Source organism: Lepidochelys kempii, chromosome 2 (genome assembly GCF_965140265.1).
Source record: "Lepidochelys kempii isolate rLepKem1 chromosome 2, rLepKem1.hap2, whole genome shotgun sequence".
Classification (NCBI taxonomy): Eukaryota; Metazoa; Chordata; order Testudines; family Cheloniidae; genus Lepidochelys; species Lepidochelys kempii.
The window spans coordinates 3,691,932-3,711,032 of NC_133257.1; the positions used below are offsets into that span (position 1 = coordinate 3,691,932).

Sequence of the window (19,101 nt, forward strand, 5' to 3'; positions counted from 1 at the left end):
CCCTGCTGGAGTCCCGAGTGGGCTCTGGCTGTTACATGAACTGTGATCAAACCCTGGGAAAGGATACTCTGAGGAACATCCCTGCATTGACTCCTAAGGATCCACGAGGCTTGACCCCAGGTCAGGAATGAAACCTCTCTGGGCTGACTTTTGCCAGAGTCACGTGTCTTTCACAGGGTATCCATGCAGCACTGTGCTTTGCCACGGCTCGTTTGCGCTGACAGGCCTAGCAAAGGCTGTGTTAGATCTGAATCAGGTGCAAACCCTGACGGATACCATGTGGCTATAACACCACGGGAAGTGCTGCACGGTGAGTAAATGAGTGTCAGGTAACACTTACACCTTATAGAGTGTGTGGTACGCCAGGAAGCAGTGTGATGCCCAGACCCCACAGTGATGGGCACCTTAGATCAGACAGCCAAACCCTGCCCTGCTGTACGTATTACCTGAGATGGATGCAGGTAGGGCTCTGGAGAAGCCAGGTTGGTCTGCACAGACACACTCTTCTCCAGCAGGATCTGAGGGAACCCCAGCTTCTCAAAGGTATTCCTCTTCCAGTGCTTGCTCTCCTGCTGCGCCAGGGCCTCATCCTCGCTGAAGGCCCGCACCACAGGGCCAGGCATAGGTAAAGGCAAGGCGCCATCACTCTCATAGCCTGAGCCGTCCTTCTGGGAATCCCAGCTGCTCCGCTGCTTCATGTGGTAATGAGCCTGCTGCGCCTCCCATGCCAGCCGGGCCTGGGCCAGGAAGGGCTCTGGGAAGCCCCGCGCTGCCTCGGCCTCAATGGATTTGCTCTCTGTGCGGTTCATCTGGGGCCTGTAAGCGCCGGGCATGGGCCTCTCCTCTGCCATCAGCTGCTCGCTGAGTGCCTCCCGATCCCCCGAGCCATCCGTCGAGGAGGTGTTGGGGTCATGGGACAGGGAGGGCTTCCTGCTTTTCCTTTTCCTGGTGCTAGGTGAGTACCCTGTAGAAGACATGGTGTCCTGCTGGCTGGACCATGACATGGAGTCTTCCCCCTGGGAGGCCTGGCTCACGGGCTGGCTGTGTCGGAAGTCAGCCCCTTCCATGCTGCTGTAGTCCCCAGACTTGATCTCCAGGCGCTGGTCCCTCACCAGGCAGGGGCTGTGCTGCAGCGAGTATGAGCCACCTACGGGGTTGGGGGAGTATTTGTGTCGCAGGCCCGTTTTCAGCTTGGGGCTGGAACCGGACTGCTCCACGTAAACCAGCTGCCTTACATATTCCTTGCCTGCAGGGCTGTACTCCAGGCTCATGAACCTCTCAGGGCATTTCTGTTTGGTCAGCACCAGCTGCTGGTAGGGGGAGTTGGGGCCCTGCTTGGGCGACTGCAAGAATGGGTGGGGTTTGCGGATGGGCGATTTCTGTGGGGAGCCCGCCTTGTAGTTCCCGCTGGCTTCATACTGCATGTCCACGGGCGGTTCGTCATAGATGGGGGCCTGGTACTCCATGGGGGGTTCCTCGTACAAAGGGGGCTCATAGGCGTAGCGAGGAGAAGATGGCTGGGACTCACTCGAGTGCTTCCGGTGCTGGGACTGGAGCGGGGAGCAGAATGAATCCCCCCGACCGAGCAGCGGGGAGCAGCTGCCCACGTGGTCAGCCCTTTTCAAGAAGGGAGACTGCTTCCTCTCAGGGAAGAAGACGGAGTTGTCAGTGTCAGGGGCAAATGTCTGCAGATTGGGGGACTGCTGGCCCCCCGACGGCCTCCGTGAGCGGGTCCCCTGCTGGTTGTCAGTGGTGTAGCCATTGCCCTGGTGCATGAGGAAGCTCGGCTCGCGGTCCGTCACCTTGATCAGCATGCGCTCCTTGGTGCCAGTGTTCCATCGCAGGGAGGATGTCCTGTGCGAGGCAGAGAACACACAAGCCACTGTCAGAAAGGGAGGGACAGGGGGAGTGGGGTGTTTTCATGCAAAGAATAAAGAGCATTTGCCTGAGAATTTTTATACTGTGTGTTAGGTTTCCAAAAGATACCCACTTCCACCTCTCAGGGGCACATACACTAGTATAAGCAGGTGGCATCCCCACCCTGCTCCCAACACAGACATACACACTGGAGAACATCCAAATGTAGATCCTTCCAAATATAAACCTCAGCCCAAGCTTCCTGAGTTAAGTTGTTCCCAAAGTTTTTCCCTGCAGGACCTCCTGTGTTTCTACCTAGTTCCTTCTACCTTAAAAACTCTTAACCCTTTTAGTCACCCGAGTTGGAGGTGATAGGAGCCATTTGGTCTGGGAACCCCGGTGAGTTAGCAGAAGAGCTCTGAATTTCTGTGCAGTGTTCTAAGCACCTGGCTCTCCATCACAATTATTTAACACATATTCCATTTGCACAGAAACAAAGGTGTTCCCAGAAGGCAGCCAACCTTACCACACTCCCCCAGCAAGAGTGATGGGCCTAGCCCAGCAGTTGAGACATTAAAGTCAGCCTCTGCCAGATCCTTAAGGGAAGCAAGCTCCTGTCTAACACTGTCCATTGAGATCACTTGGCACTGTTCCCCAGACAGTTAAATCTAGGAAGCCTCTCAACTGCTGCTGGGGCACATGCAGAGAAAGACTCATCTCTCTGCTACAGCACACATGGCCCACACTGCTTTGGTGGATTTAACGTAACTAGTTCAAGTAAACAGCAACCAAAACAGAATCATATGGAACGATCTTCACCCAAGGAAGGTCACAGATCAAAGGCTTTGGGTGCCCGGACTGGGTTTATAGGTGCCTTGCTCTGGAGAACTGAGCCGCAGGTTGTCAGCCCCTCATGGAAGCGACCTGGGGTAGTGATTTTGAATGCCCAACTTGAGACACTTTAAAGGGGCCTGATTCTCAGTGGACTGGTAGCTTGGCACTTTCTAAACATCAGCCCTAAGGTGTCTCAATGGAGGCAGCCAGATTCACGAGTCACACCTGAAAGCCTTGGCCTGGGCCTTGTCTGTCCGCGTGTCTAAAGTACCAGGCAGGACTGTGGCACTCTATATAATTACATGCAAAGAACTATGGGAAGAATTCAAGCTGTAAAGTCAAGCACTCAGAAGTTACAGAATGACCCCTTGTGTATGCACTTTATGAGAACCTTTAATTACATGATCACGTCCTATGTTGTCCACAAGACCGGTGCCTCATTCAGTGCACAAGACAGAGCTGCTCTAGGAACAAGTCAAGGCTGTGTAGTGAATGAGACTGTATTCCGTAGGATCCCTGCCTCGTTTGTTGAACAAGCTGAAGGGTGGGCAGTGGTCAGCAGTGCAGCGGGGCTAAGGCTGGCTGCCTGCCTGTCCTGGCACCACGCTGCACCCCAGAAGCGGCCAGCAGGTCCGGCTTCTAGGTGTGGGGGGGGACGCTCCCCTGCTGCTCTCGCCCACAGGCGCCACCCCCCATTGGCTTCAGTTTCATTTATTGGAGAAATTCCTACTGGCACCAATCAGCAAAGTGCTTTAAATCAGTAAAACACAGAGCAGAGCCCCATATTCACTACGCAACACCACCCCTTCCGCCTTCCCAGCACTGTTACAGGTCAATTAAGTGATCCAAAAGGTTTCCAATCCTTCCACAGAATCTCCCTGAACACCACAGAGCCAGCCTCTGGGCCCTGCCCTGCCCAGCCCAGCCCAGCCCAGCCAAACGAACTAAAAATGTCAAGGAGAATCTTCGCTTTCATTTACTGAGGAAAGCCTTTAGCCCTGGTCCTTATCAAGGTCCTCAGAAGAGAAAGCGAGAGATCCTCTTCTCCCCATGCCACCTCCCTACTTTTTATTGTAAAGTGAGTCCAGTAAATTTGAGGCGTCTCTTGAACGACAATCTTGCCACCTTCCCAGTGTTGCCAACTCCCATGATTGTATTGCAAGTCTCTCAACATTTGGTGCTTTCCATGAAGGAACATCAGATCCTAAAGACATGTGATTAGGAAAAAATCTCAACTATGAGGATCTCAGGATACAGAGGGACCTAGACAAATTGGAGGATTGGGCCAAAAGAAATCTGATGAGGTTCAATAAGGATAAGTGCAGGGTCCTGCACTTAGGACGGAAGAACCCAATGCACAGCTACAGACTAGGGACCGAATGACTAGGCAGCAGTTCTGCGGAAAAGGACCTAGGGGTGACAGTGGACAAGAAGCTGGATATGAGTCAGCAGTGTGCCCCTGTTGCCAAGAAGGCCAATGGCATTTTGGGATGTATAAGTAGGGGCATAGCAAGCAGATCGAGGGACGTGATTGTCCCCCTCTATTCGACATTGGTGAGGTCTCATCTGGAGTACTGTGTCCAGTTTTGGGCCCCACACTACAAGAAGGATGTGGATAAATTGGAAAGAGTCCAGCGAAGGGCAACAAAAATGATTAGGGGTCTGGAACACATGACTTATGAGGAGAGGCTGAGGGAATAGGATTGTTTAGTCTGCAGAAGAGAAGAATGAGGGGGGATTTGATAGCTACTTTCAACTACCTGAGAGGTGGTTCCAGAGAGGATGGTTCTAGACTATTCTCAGTGGTAGAAGAGGACAGGACAAGGAGTAATGGTCTCAAGTTGCAGTGGGGGAGGTTTAGGTTGGATATTAGGAAAAACTTTTTCACTAGGAGGGTGGTGAAACACTGGAATGCGTTACCTAGGGAGGTGGTAGAATCTCCTTCCTTAGAAGTTTTTAAGTCAGGCTTGACAAAGCCCTGGCTGGGATGATTTAATTGGGGATTGGTCCTGCTTTGAGCAGGGGGTTGGACTAGATGACCTCCTGAGGTCCCTTCCAACCCTGATATTCTATGATTCTCTGATTCTATGACTTAAAACCAAGCAAGCTTCTAGTCCTCATTTGAGGGGAAAAGCTAGGAAGCAAGAATCCTAAGAGCTCAAAATCCAGAAGACAAAATGTAAAGCACCCAGCATTTATTATTTTAAAAAATCATGATTTTTGAGCCAATTGTGACTCTTGGGGGCCTGAGCAGTAATTTGTGAGTGTGAGTCCTAAGGCCAAAGGGGGGATGTGTGCTTATGGTAGGGAGGAATTGGTTCCTTTTCAGGAGGTGGGGTGGGGGAAAGCTTTTGCAGTCCTTCCTCCCCAGCCCCCAAGTTAAATGATAAGGCAGCTCGGCAATGTCGTTACAAAGCATTTCTTGATTTTTTTCCGCCCCAGTACCATAGGGCACCTGCTCCATAACACCCAGGCACAGACACACATAAAAATGATTTAGGACCAACAGCCTTGTTTATCGGGATGGCTGCTTGATGTTTATGGACCCCAATAGACAACTCAAAACGCAGAGAAATCTATTTATGGACATTTTTAAAGCCCTCCTTTCCCTTGGAGAAATATGGCCTCTCATATTGGGCACTGCATGGGGCCACCAGCTTTGCTACTTCAGCCACACTGTCCCATTTGTTTGCAAGGGTACAAGACTCCAGGAGTCCGTGAGAGTTTATTGCTTCCTTCCCATCGCACCGAGCTGTTCCTCGTTGCTGAGTTACACCTTCACAAGAGAGCATACCAATAAAAACCCACATATTTACCATGCCAGGGCATCTGGCATTATCACGGCACTTGTATTTCATATACATAGAATGGGAAATGTAAATTCCAGGGTCAATTCAGTTGTCAGAGGAGGTCAAAGCTAATTTTTACTATTTTGAAATACAATATTTAACAAATAGAAACACCTGAAAATGGAGAGTCTAACCAGACCATGAGAGATCAATTCCACAGCAAAACACAACAAAGTTCATTCTTGTAGCTGTATTTCCCAGACTCAGTATTGCAGCACAACTCTGGACAATAAACGGAGCAGCCAGTTATGTAAGTAACAGACAGCATGCAGCAAAGGAACTGGGACGTAAGGAATTAAGTCTGGTCACTGTTTGTGGTGAGAGGTGACCGAGCCGACAAACTAGCAAACAGAAGGTATAGAACAGCGCAGTTCCCAGACACAATGCAGAATAAGAGAGGGAATACAAGTGCAGCACTTTCATCTTCACCAGGTGGGACCATTTCTGGGGCTGTGTTTAGGGTTTTTTCCATTACAAAAAATGCTTCCTATTGTACATACAGAGCACAGACCAGCTTTGGAACTCAGACTCCATTGAAGTCAGTGGATTTACCTCAGATTTACACAGAGGTAAATGAAAGCAGAATCGGGATCCATAGATGCAGATGGTAAGATGTTAATTATTTAGTTCTGCTGATGCTAAAGGTCATTTTTCTGCTACTCTGCTTCACCTACATAGTACTCAGTTTACAATACTTCCACGGAAAGTTTTCTAACAGGTTACATCATGAGTGCAGGGGACTGGACTAGGAGATCTCTCGAGGTCCCTTCCAGTCCTGCACTCCTATGATTTTATGTAACACTTTATTTCAACCAAGGGAGCTAACTTATGGCACATTATACATGGCATTGGAATGAAAACACAACATATTGCCCCAAACCAGCACAATGTTACTTTCTAATGCCTCCTCTATTGGAGGAATAGCATTGATGTTGACTGAACTGCAAACCAGACTTCAGACACATCAATTCACTGCACAAGATTAACATCCAACACCACACTAACACACAAAATCGAATCAGAAGTAAGCAGGGGAGAGAAATGTGACGGCCCTGCACACGCAATTCTCCCCATCGCTGCAGCTAAACCAATCTGACACTCCTGCTGCTGGGAGGCAACTGCAAAGAGGGCAGCTTTAGAAAGACAAACACTGACGAGGGAATGAAAGAGTAAAAGCACCTCGCTGATGTTCAGTGGGGATGGCTGAAAGGCATATTTGCGGTAAATAATCACCCTCCTGCATTTTCCCTTTAACATGGCTGTGCACATGCTAATTACAGTGTTGCACTGGAATGGTGGTGTTCAGCCTTGTTGCTGTTGCTACTCTACCCCTCCGTGATCCAGCGCTGCATCTGGTGCAGTGTCAGAGGACTGGACTGTGGCTGGCACGGATGAAATTTTTTTCTTCTTTTTTAAATCCTAAAAGAGTTTTAACCTGACACGGGTGCCAGTCCCCATCCAAGGAAATTTCCCTTCCAAGGGCTGAGGTTTGATTAGAATGGTGATGGAGTGCTGGCGTTGTAGAAGGTAGAGGGGGCACTGTGGGAATTTTGCTCTATCATCTGTACTGAGGATGGCCAAAGCAGTATAGACGCTTAGTATGCTGGGACCTGAAGTTTCCACAGGCTGCATCTCTGTAATAAACAGCCGCAGTTTCATGTCAATTACATGCTGCCTTCAGCCTACTGGCTAGTTGCCACCGCTGCAGCCTTCTCTTGGAGCACTCCCCTGTTAGATGGCAGTGAAGAGTTAAATAGGTTCAGGTGGTTTCCAGGACCCAGAAAAATATGATTAAATTTTTGGTGAGTCCAGACATTTGATAGCATGAGAGAATACACCAATTACTTGCGTTACCATGGCACCAAGGGGTACCACTGTGCTTGGGACTGTGCTAGTTTACAGTAAGATCCACTCCTCTTTGGGGCAGAGACTACAGTCTAATTGCTGCAGCCAGATGGAACGAACAGGAACATGGAATTGCTACACAGAACCAAGACCAGTGGGCTCTAGCTAGACCAGTATGCTGTCTCCAATGGCAGCCAGTCCTTCAGAGGAAGTGGCAAGAAAGGTTATTCTGTACTGCCTAGTTGCAGTCTATGCTACTTATAGATAGCGAGTAACAACTTGTGCTACCTATTTTATTTGCTCGTTTATTTACATCTCATAATTAAGAAAAATAATTCACTTAATACGGTTACATATTATCCACTATCACCTGATGCAGTGATTTTACCCAGGATGCAGTCAACATGGGTAACCTAGTGCAATGGAACACGAATAGCTCAAGGGACATCAGATCATCTCAGCAGGAGACCATATGTTTTGCCAATAAAAGCCCTTCTATCTCAACAGGTGAGTCTTGGTACAACGAGGAGGAGGGAGAAGCTCTTCTTGACTTTTCTTTCCAGAAGAAAACCTGTGTGCAGTGTAGTTGTAGCTGTGTTGGTCCCAGGCCATTAGAGAGACAAGGTGGGTAAGGTCATATCTTGTATTGGACCAACTTCTGTTGGTAAGAGAGGCAGCAACAGAGACAAGAAAGAAGAAAAGCTGACAGACTAGGAATCTGGGGGGCAGGCTGTGGGAGGGCCTTGTAGAGCCTTGTCCTGAGCAGGTAGGGCTGAGAATTGCTGCATCCTTTTATTGGAGTGTAAGGCAAAGAAACAATCTTTTTCCAGCACAAAAAACTTCGCCTTGGGCCAGCTGCAGTGGTTGCGTTTTGTGTCATGCTGAAGAGGGTTGGGATCTCGTACTCAATTCCTTGCTCTCCAGGCGAGGAAACAGCTGGGACCATCCTGGTAGTTATTTTTCCTGATAGAGAAAGAGCGAATGACGCTTTAGTGGGAGCTCATTCCTGTGCTCATGACGGGGGGGCTACAAGGCCATTTTAGGAAAGCAAGTCAGGCAAGGGGAGGATGATGAGAAAGAGAGAAGGGGAAGGTTTGGGAAGGTGTAATATATAGCTCCATCCTCCTGCTTATGAAACGCAAATTCCAAGTCCTCAGGAGCATGAACTCCCACCTCTGGGATGATGTCAAAGTGATGCTGGACAAGGTATGTGCAGGGAAGAGATCTGGCCCCTGCAATTGCACTGAGAAAGAAGGTTTGACCTTCATGAAACCAGACCGGCCTTCAGCTTCCCTGGTAATGCATGTTAAGTTCACTGTAAGTAATGGTTTCAGAGTAGCAGCCGCGTTACTCTGTATCTGCAAAAAGAAAAGGAGGACTTGTGGCACCTTAGAGACTAACAAATTTATTTGAGCATAAGCTTTCGTGAGCTACAGCTCACTTCATTGGATGCATCAAATAAATGTGTTAGTTTCTAAGGTGCCAGAAGTACTCCTTTTCTTTTTACTGTAAGTAATGTTTTCCCAGAATAATAAAGAATCCAGCAAAATGCATTTCCAGCTTGCAGCTGGAACTCCTGTGATTTACATTCTAGTGGCATGTCCTCAAGTTATTCATTTCAACTCTAATTGGAATTTGCAATGAAATGAACACAGTTTTTCTTTATTAATAATTCATGGACAGAAATAATTATAACCTCAGCTCCACAATATTAACTCTTCAGGACTGTGCCTGAATCCTCCGTCTGTCCACACAGTCCCTCCTGAGCTGCTCAAGCCCTCAGGCTTCACCTCTTCACTGTTGGGTGCCCAAGGAGCAACAGGAAAGGGATACTAAAGGGAGGAACAATGACACACTCAAAAATTCACAAACAAGGCAGGAGTTTCCATCTGTGCTGGTGGCAGGATGACACAGTTCCAGCTCCCAATCAATCAATCAGCAACATGATGATCCCAACAGGGCTGGGATCCCAGTTCTGCTGCTTCAAGTTGGGGTAGTGCTGAGGGCTTGAGACAGCAGAGATCCCATCAGATAACCTCCCCCCATCACAAAATAGTGGTGGACATAGCTGGTGGGGGAACAAAACCCCAGAACTGCCCTCTCTGGCTTCAGCAACAGATAAGATTATATAAATATTCCAGGTCCTGGGCATCTTTGACTCTACCTAGTGTCCTCTATAAAGTGATATGACCACCTGTCTGACCATGTCAAACTAATAAAATAAAAACAACAAAAGTCCCTTAGGATACCGTCAATTTTGACTTGGGAAAGGACCAGCAAGTGCCTCTGTGGAGCACAGGAATCTTCCAGCAGCAGGTTGTTCCATGGGGATACCTGACTTTTGAGAATGGGACAAACCAAAATCTGTTCCTATCAGGGCTGTCAATTAATCACAGTTAACTCGCGCGATTAACTCAAAAAAATTAATCACAATTAAAAACATTTATCGCGATTAATCACAGTTTTAATCGCACTGTTAAACAATAGAATACCAACTGACATTTATTAAATATTTTGGATGTTTTTCTACATTTCCAAAAATATTGATTTCAATTACAACACAGAAGACAAAGAGTCCAGTGCTCACTTTATATTATTTTTATTACAAATATTTGCACTGTAAAAATGATAAATAAATAGTATTTTTCAATTCATCTCTTTATCATGAAAGTGCAACTTACAAATGTAGATTGTTTTTTGTTACATAACTGCACTCAAAAAACAAAACAATGTAACTTCAGAGCCTACAGGTCCACTCAGTCCTACTTCTTATTCAGCCAATCTCTCAGACAAAAAAGCTTGTTTACATTTACAAGAGTTAATGCTGCCTGCTTCTTATTTACAATGTCACCTGCAAGTGAGAACAGGGGTTCCCATGGCACTTTTGTAGCTGGCATTGCAAGGTATTTACGTGCCAGATATGCTTAACATTTGTATGCCCCTTCACGCTTCAGCCATCATTCCAGAGGACATGCTTCCATGCTGATGACGCTTGTTAAAAAAAATGTGTTAATTAAATTTGTGACTGAACTTCTTGGGGGAGAATTGTATGTCTCCCACTCTGTGTTTTACATGCATTCTGCCATATATTTCATGTTATAGCTTTCTCAGATGATGACTCAGCATGTTCGTTTTAAGAACACTTTCACTGCTGATCTGACAAAATGCAAAGAAGGTACCAATATGAGATTTCTAAAGATAGCTACAGCATGCAAGCCAAGGTATAAGAATCTGAAGTGCCTTCCAAAATCTGAGAGGGACGAGGTGTGGAGCATGCTTTCAGAAGTCTTAAAAGACCAACACTCCGATGCGGAAACTACAGAACCCGAACCACCAAAAAATGCTGGTGGGATCTGACTCAGATGATGAAAATGATCATGCGTCGGTCTGCTGCTCTGGATCATTATCGAGCAGAATCTGTCATCAGCATGAATGCATGTCCTCTGGAACGGTGATTGAAGCATGAAGGGACATATGAATCTTTAGAGCATCTGGCACGTAAATATCTTGTGATGCTGGCTACAACAGTGCCATGTGAATACCTATTCTCACTTTCAGGTGACATTTTAAACAAGAAGCGGGCAGCATTATCTCCTGCAAATATAAACAAACTTGTTTGTCTTCGAGATTGGCTGAACAAGAAGTAGGACCAAGTGGACTTGCAGGCGTTAAAGTTTTACATTGTTTTATTTTTGAATGCAGTTATTTTTTATACATAATTCTACATTTGTAAGTTCAACTTTCATGATAAAGAGACTGCACTACAGTACTTGTATTAGGTGAACTGAAAAATACTATTTCTTTATTTTTACAGTGCAAATATTTATAATAAAAAATAAATATAAGGTAAGCACTGTACACTTTGTATTCTGTGTTGTAACTGAAATCAATATATTTGAAAAAGCGGAAAACATCCAAAAATATTTATATAAACAGTATTCTATTATTGTTTAACAGTGCAATTAATCGCATGATTAATGACAATTTTTTTTAATCGCTCGTCAGCCCTAGTTCCTATCCTTCTCCAAACTGCAGTCAGATAATGCAGGGTCTGGTTTGCAGTTCTGAGCATCTGCAGCTCCTATTGACTTCAACAGGCACCTCTGGAAATCAGAGACTTTCTGGTTGCTAGCAAACTGGGCCAGATTTAAACCATCATCTCTGCTCATAGACTAACCAAGGCTTGTTAACAACTCCCTCTCATTTGTGTCAGGATGTTCTTGTTCGTATCACTGTGGTGCCCGGAGGGTCCAACCCAAGATACCCCAGTGTGCTAGGTGCTGTACAAACATAAAATGAGAGACGGTCCTGGCTTGAGAGAGCTCACAATTTAAATTGACAAGGCAGGAAGGGAAACAGAAGCACAAAGAGGGGAAGTGACTTGCCCAAGGTCAAACAGCAGGTTAGTAGCGGATCCCAGAACAGAACAGAACCCAGATCCCCTGGCTCCCAATCCAGTAGCTAATCCACTGGACCATACAGCCATCTATGCTTAATGGTTACTTCAGAAAAGAACAAACCCCTTCAACGTTTATTTTCCTGTCTCTACCCCCAGCCCTCCTTTTCCCAGCCCCGCTCCTTTTCTCTTTTAAAGAGATTCTCTCGTTTAAACATGCCTAATGGACAGACACCCTCTATCCACAGCACAGACACGGAACAGGCAGTACCTTCCCCCAGGCTACCCCACACATAGGCCTCAGCCCTGCTACCCTACTTGTAGGGGTTGAGAAGAGAGTTGAGTCTCCATGGCCCATTCAACCCTTGACCTCTCTGTACAAAAAACAAGTAGAGTTTAGCACCAGTTGTGGCGGTGACTGATGGCGACACCTGTCCCACCAGGAACTCGTCTGAGAACCAATACAACTCACTGTGCATAAAGCAACAAAGAGCTATCAGACTCTAACAGATTTCTGGTTGCTACTGACTTATGTTGCACTTCTGCAGTACCAGTGACCTAGAGGTAGAAGGTTTCAAGTGCCATTCCAAACACTGATCACCTATGCTCTCCCCAGGACGTGAATGCTCCCAGCAATGAGCCACTACTGCTCAGATCAGCTCCTACTGGCGAAGGACTCCCCAGTTCCTTCTCAAAGCAGCATGCAGGCTGTCTCCATAGCTGGGGAGCCTCCACTGATTCCAAAGTGCAGCTGCCAGGGGTTAAACTGAAAAAGCTGAGCAAACTCCAAATGTATTTACAACTACAGATTTGATGTGAAATGTCACATTTCAGTTTCACCCATTCAAAGTAATGCCTCTGATCATTCCCTGCTTGCTTCAATGACATGCCAGGCAGGCTGCAACACTGACAGAATAAGAGCTGGCAACAGCCAACATGCGCTGATGTACAGAGCCTCTTCCCTGGCATGTGATTCTTTCAAAGCTCTCAAACACACACATCTTTGTTTATCATTACTGACTCCCCCCCCTTGAAAAAGGAACTGCAGGCACTCTGAAGAACGGGTTGGGAAGCAATTTATTCAGATCTATAGAGAGCCTGTTAGCACCTTTAATTACATTAATACTGTGAAACCTCCCCGTCTCATAGCTCCACATAAAATTAAATTAAAAAACCTCTCTGCACTGCTTTCAATAAAACTCGGCTAGAAAGTGGATCCTTGCAGCGTGCCTTGAAGGTCATAAAGGGTATGTCTACACTGTAATTAAAATCCTGCAGCTGGCCCAAGCAGCTGACTCGGGCTAAGGGGGTCGGGCTAAGGGGCTGTTTAACTGCAGTGTAGACATTCGGGCTCAGGTCCCACAAAGAGTCCCAGAGCCAGGGCTCCAGCCTGAGCCCAAATGTCTACACTGCAGTTAAACAGCCCCTTAGCCTGAGCTCCGCAAGCCCGAGTCAGCTGGCATGGGCCAGCCACAGGATTTTAATTGTAGTGTAGACACAAAATCATAGGTGCAGGATTTGTTGTTTCTAAATCATCCAAGACATATGACATTCCCAAAGACAGCCCCCATGGTGGTAAGAGGACCACATTTGCTGTCTCCACCTCACTCTAAAAGTTTTCAAGGACACCCCTCACCAACTGAGAAGACTCACAGCAGATCCATTCCATGAGCTTACGATGAAACACATGGTTCTCCAAAACTATTCCATTACTTGGCATGAGCACTGGAGGAGTCCAAGGCATTCAGAGCACATGGGGCTTACATTGGTGGTCTAGATAATACATAGTCCTGCCACGAGTGCAGGGGACTGCACTAGGCGACCTCTCAAGCTCCCTTCCAGTCCTACAATTCTATTATTTATACCTGGTAATAAATTATGAGACTGGGAGCTGTTAAAGTTGTTTTGGTGACTTATGGCCATATCACCTCCAATCTAAAACACTTTAAATACGCAGAACTTTGCCACAAACAGGTGTAACGAGCGCACCACACACAGATTACCTGGGTTAGATCGACGGTAGGAGAATTATTTTCCATTAGATAGATCTGTGTATAGATAGTCCAATGGTTGGGAGGGTTCTTCAATCCATCTGCCCTTCACTCAGTGCCCCACATTAAAAGTGACATAAGGGGACAATCAGGACGAGGAGCTTGCGTAATTTTTAGAGGCGTAACAATTACCTCCCTGTGTCATAACACCAATGTGTCCCAGCCCAGAGCCATAACAGTGGCAGAGTGGTCCAAATTCATCAATGCCTGTGTAAGGTGGTCGCAGCTCTCTTCCCATCCATCAGGGCGGGAGACCATGCCCCCTTCGCTACAACAGGGGGGAGCGATAGCTCAGTTGTTTGAGCATTGGCCTGCTAAACCCAAAGTTGTGAGTTCAATCCTTGAGGGGGCCTTTTAGGGATCTGGGGCAAAAATTGGGGTTTGGTCCTGCTTTGAGCAGGGGGTTGGACTAGATGACTTCCTGAGGTCCCTTCCAACCCCGATATTCTATGATTCTATGACACTTCTGGAGCGCTTCGGTTCAAGGGGAAATTAGCTCACAGTTAGTGTCCCAGGCCTACAGTCAGGCCAAGCAGCGATAAGTCTATAGGCCTGGAGCTCTCATTCAGGGCAGGGTGACACACAGTTAAAGGCTCCGGCTAGAGATTTGGGAGAGCTGCAACGAGTCTATCAGGGTGGGGCAGTAATCCAGTAGGGGCTCTGACCTACAGTCACTCAGGCAGAGCAATAGAGTCTATTCACCTGGGGCCCTCCATCAGGGCGGGGCAGCACTCAGCTCAGGTAAGGGGCTCTGGCCAGCTGTTGGGCAGAGCAACAGTGGGGAGATTGGCTCTCTGGTGGGAGAGTCAGCATACCCTCTAGTTTCTAGTTCAGGTGGGTGCTAGACCAATGCAGGCCTCCTGACCACGAAGTGGGGAGGCTGCCACCCCTGATGTTGAGGGGGTAGGGGGACGAAGGCCCTCCCGCTCCAATGCATCCCAGCCCAGGGCCCTAACAGTGGCGGAATGGTCCGCCACTGGGTCAGTGGGGAAATCCCACTGCAACACGCTGGCCGACTTGCAATCAGTCCTACACTACACTCCCAATCCAGAGTACCTGGGTTCCAGGGTTGTCATCGGTCTCGTAAACTGTCTCATAAACTGTCTCGTAAACTGTCTGGTAAACTGTCATCGGTCTCATAGGTAAACTGCAAGCGGCAGCCCCAACAGCTCCTCGCTGTCCCCAGTGTCCGGCAGCTCCGGCAGTCCTTCTGGGTCTCTGGCACTGTAGCAGCCTCTGTCAGGTCTGGGCTTAGCAGCAGAGAAGAGACATCCTCCTCCTCTGGCAGCTCTGCCCCAACTGAGGTAGAGGGCCGGCCTTTTATAGTTCCAGTTTCTGTTCCTGCCCCACCCCTCTACTTCCGGTGGAGTGGCCATGGGTATCCTGGTTCTGCCCATCAGGGGGCAGTCGCAGCTCTCCCCCCATCTGTCAGGGAGTGGAGCACTCCCCCTCGCTACAGTCTGTAAAGAGCCTTGAGATCCTCAAGTGGGAAGTGCTGGAGACCTGTTTCATCTTATTAATTCTTCACTGAGTCCTTATGTTGGCATAGAAGCTACTGGAGATACAGGCTGCAAGTACATTTGGGAGAACACACATACTGATTTCCTAGCTAATTTCGCTCTCTAAACTTCTCTGTTACCTTTTCACAGCACTCGTCCTTTTTGCCCTTCAGAAAAATCTATGGAATGTGTCCAATTATGGGTTTTGCAGAAAAATGCCCACAAAGAGAGAGACAAATATCTACCCATATGCATCTCTCTCGTGTGCACCGCTTATTGTTGTACAAATTGAGAATGCTTTGCTTCAAGACTTCCAAAGAATTGCTACAGGCAGGGACCCCTCATTAGCAAAGGTGGTCTGGTTCTGCTCGCAGTGCCTCATCTACAGCAGCATCTGAAGAGGCAAAAATAATGGCACACTCGGATATCTGTAGAGCACCCACGTGACATTAAAAATGACTGTGTAACGTGGTAAGTAATGAGACGTTGGCGGCCAGAATTCTCTTAAGAATGGAGGTGGCTTTGCGGGAAGAGGAAGGCTCTCAATTTTCCATGTTATACAGAAGCAGAACATACAACACATTGGAATTCTCTATACAAATACATCCATACACTTGTATGAGTAAAACATGGCTCACTAATGAGATTCTGCCACGTACTGAACAAACACTTAAGTGGTGAGTTTTGAGGGGGATTTCAGGTAGTGAAACATTATCATCATCAATCTTCATCATCAGTGCATTCTGAAATTCAGATCCAGACAATCCTAAACTCCTGCCAAGGTTTGAGAATCCAAACCTACACAAATTTCACAGCTGAACCCCACAGAAGGTGACAAGTCAAAACACTGATCTGCTCACACCCAACTCTTGGGGGTAGGGAGATTGAACTCCACACCTGAGCTTTGCAGCTCAGTACTCAGCTGGAATTGTGAACTCTGCTCATGTAAGTTCTCTGGCTTCTCCAAACATCACTGCTTCTGCCAATGTGATCAGATCTATTCTGGAGGGACCTTGAGAAACGGGGAAAATTCACTCTTCATGGCCACTGATTCTCTGCAAGGCTGAAGGGTGGGGACCGTGTCTAATTGTATGTTTGCACAGCACCTAGCAACAATGAGGCCCCCGATCCAGGTTAGGGCATCTAGGGAATACCACAATACAAACAAAACGAAACATACATACATGACCAACTGGCCAGAAGAAGTTAGACTGCAGCGGTCAAAGGGCTGTTATAAGCTAATGTCCCTTTCAATCCATGGTGACTTGTACTCAGTAAAAGGCCAAGACGCTCTAGGCTGGGAAAGTTTTTCATGCCCATAGAACTGGAATTCAGTGCCCAGAGATCACACACAATGGGACTAAATGAGAAGGGACACAGGCGATTGTCACTGACACGATGGATGCAAATTGGTCAGGAAATAGGTGGAGGGGTAAAGCAGTGTCATTTGAGCCGTCCACCACTTGGCATGTGAACAATGTGAGAGTAACTTCAATGCCAAAGTGGCAGAAAGGCAGTAGAGCAGGAAAAGCAACTAACAGGAGGATGCAAGCTAAAGTAGGATGGGGGCTGTGTTATTTCACACCATCTGTTTCTGGCATACACTCCATCTCCCTGCAACATGCAAATGACACTCCTTTCACATGGCCAGTTCATCATTCATTTTTGACATTTATACCGTAGTAGTGTCAGACCACCACCCCCCCCAGTCAAGACCAAGGACAACTCTGAGACCTCTAAAAGTACTTCAGTATTAACATTAGCTACACAAAGATGCAGTCCTGTCCTGAACAGTCTAAGATTGCAAGTCAAGATTGGGGTGAGAGGGATACAAATATGAACAATTTTTATACACATAGATATGTTTGCCATTTTGTTATTAGTAGATAAAGCCAGGGCCAAGTATCTTCACTGCCATACAATCAAGCCATGGCTAATGGGCTTATTTCTCATCAGCATTGTGGCAGAGGTGGAACTTTTGGAAGGGATTCAAAGGAGGTTATGGTAAATTCACAGAAGACATGCCATGCACATTGACAGCACAGGAGAAGGGATTTCACACACACCCCTGGATTATGGCCTGACAAAGTTCAAATGAAAGCTGAATTGTGCAGGATCTAAGTTCTCCCCACTTCCACCTACTATGGTCCCTCTCATTCATTCTCTCCTTAGCACTTTACATTGCTTGGCCATTTAAACTAGTCAATGGCTTCATGAGAATGGAGATTAACCAACCACCTTTAACTCCACTGGTGGGGGCGTCCCCTACTCATGATCTAACTCAGGTTGCAAAGCGTTTTGGAATCCTTTGGACTGGAAGCTCTCCTGTGCCACTGTACAGTCATCCTCAATGTCCATTCACGGATGTCACTACTTGACAATCACAAACCCCAGGACTCTACCAATGGAAACTTAACCAGCTAAGAGTGAGCAGATGCTGTCCGATGAAATCTTAGTGAAGCTGCTTATTGCAGTAGAACCTGAGTCCCATTTACTGTAGTTACTAGTACTTCACACTCATCCACCTAGCACCTCTCATCTCAGGATCTCAAATCACCTCAAAAGGTGGGCAGCCCACATTATCCCTATTTTAAAAGGGAGAAAAAGCTGAGGAACTTTATGGCTAATAGCCTAATCTTCAGAGGTACTGAGCACCACAACTGCTACAGAAGTCAGGACCTCCGAAAATCAGCCCATTAGTCATTTGCTACAGGAAGAGATTGAGTCAAGACTAGAACCTGAGTGTGGACTCTCAGTCCTCTGCTCTAGCTACTAGCCCACTCTGCCTCCCTATTCTACCATAAGAACACATCCACATGGATTATAAAGGACTCTCTAAACAGCCATTGAGAAGTGAAGGCTTCCTCAAGTAAAGAGACTGCACCGAGTCCTGCCTGAGGCTCCCATAGGCTTTAACCCTGAGGTTACGAATGAACAATCTCCCCAGATTTTAAGATGCAGCCAAGTGTGCACCCAACACACCAGCCCGGCCCTGCTACCCATTCCTTTTTTCTCCCTCTCTCTTTTCGCCTGCTATCCTAATAGCCCTGGTTGATGAATGACCTCTCTCCTGCAGCATGGACACTAACCATGATGCTCTCCTATTACTTAATTATCCTACTGCAGAGAACACTCATTTATTTTCACCATGGTTACTAACTGCAATAATTGCAGGCTGGGGGAGCTGGACTGCGCTTAATGTTGTTCAGCAAAGCTGCTGGCTCCAGGCCACCTGTGTGGATCTCTCCTAATTCAACCAGCAAATTGGTAACCCCACATACCAGGCTTCATTTTCAAGCATGGAAGCCCAAGGTGCACTTGCAAAAGACGTGAAACTACCGCCTGTGCAAACCCGCTATACCTGCAGTACCTAACAAACACTGTGTACAATGCCACAAACATTATCTAATTAATCCTCTCACTAGTCTGGTGATACCAAGGTGAAGGGACACGTTACAAAGTGGGGACGGTAGGCACCTGCATTTTGCAATGGAGACAGAAGGCTTAAGTGACTTGGGCACAAAGCCACACAGAATTAGGGAGAGCCAAGACTGGAACTCCGTAGAGGCTGCTTCCCAGCCCCATGCGCAGACCATGCCTCTTGCAGTAAGCGTCCATTTCTGGGTTCAGTTCCACATTTTACTTGCACAAACATGGGTGTGTGGATAATTTACTACAAGTGCAGCTAATTGGCCCTTAATGTCTCAACACCAACACGCCCAGGGAGAGCTGACTGAGCAGAATGTAGGGCATACAAGTTGGGCCACTGA

General features: G+C 47.2%; 1 protein-coding gene across 3 annotated transcripts in view; it reads right to left on the minus strand.

The window, feature by feature from the left end:
• Positions 1-19,101, minus strand: part of ARHGAP39 (Rho GTPase activating protein 39) — a 423,047-nt gene that overhangs the window by 179,316 nt on the left and 224,630 nt on the right. For all 3 annotated transcript variants that reach the window (XM_073329927.1, XM_073329928.1, XM_073329926.1), the window contains one exon: positions 447-1,854. In XM_073329927.1, coding sequence (XP_073186028.1) covers positions 447-1,854 — 1,408 coding nt within the window. The remainder of the gene's footprint in view (positions 1-446; positions 1,855-19,101) is intronic.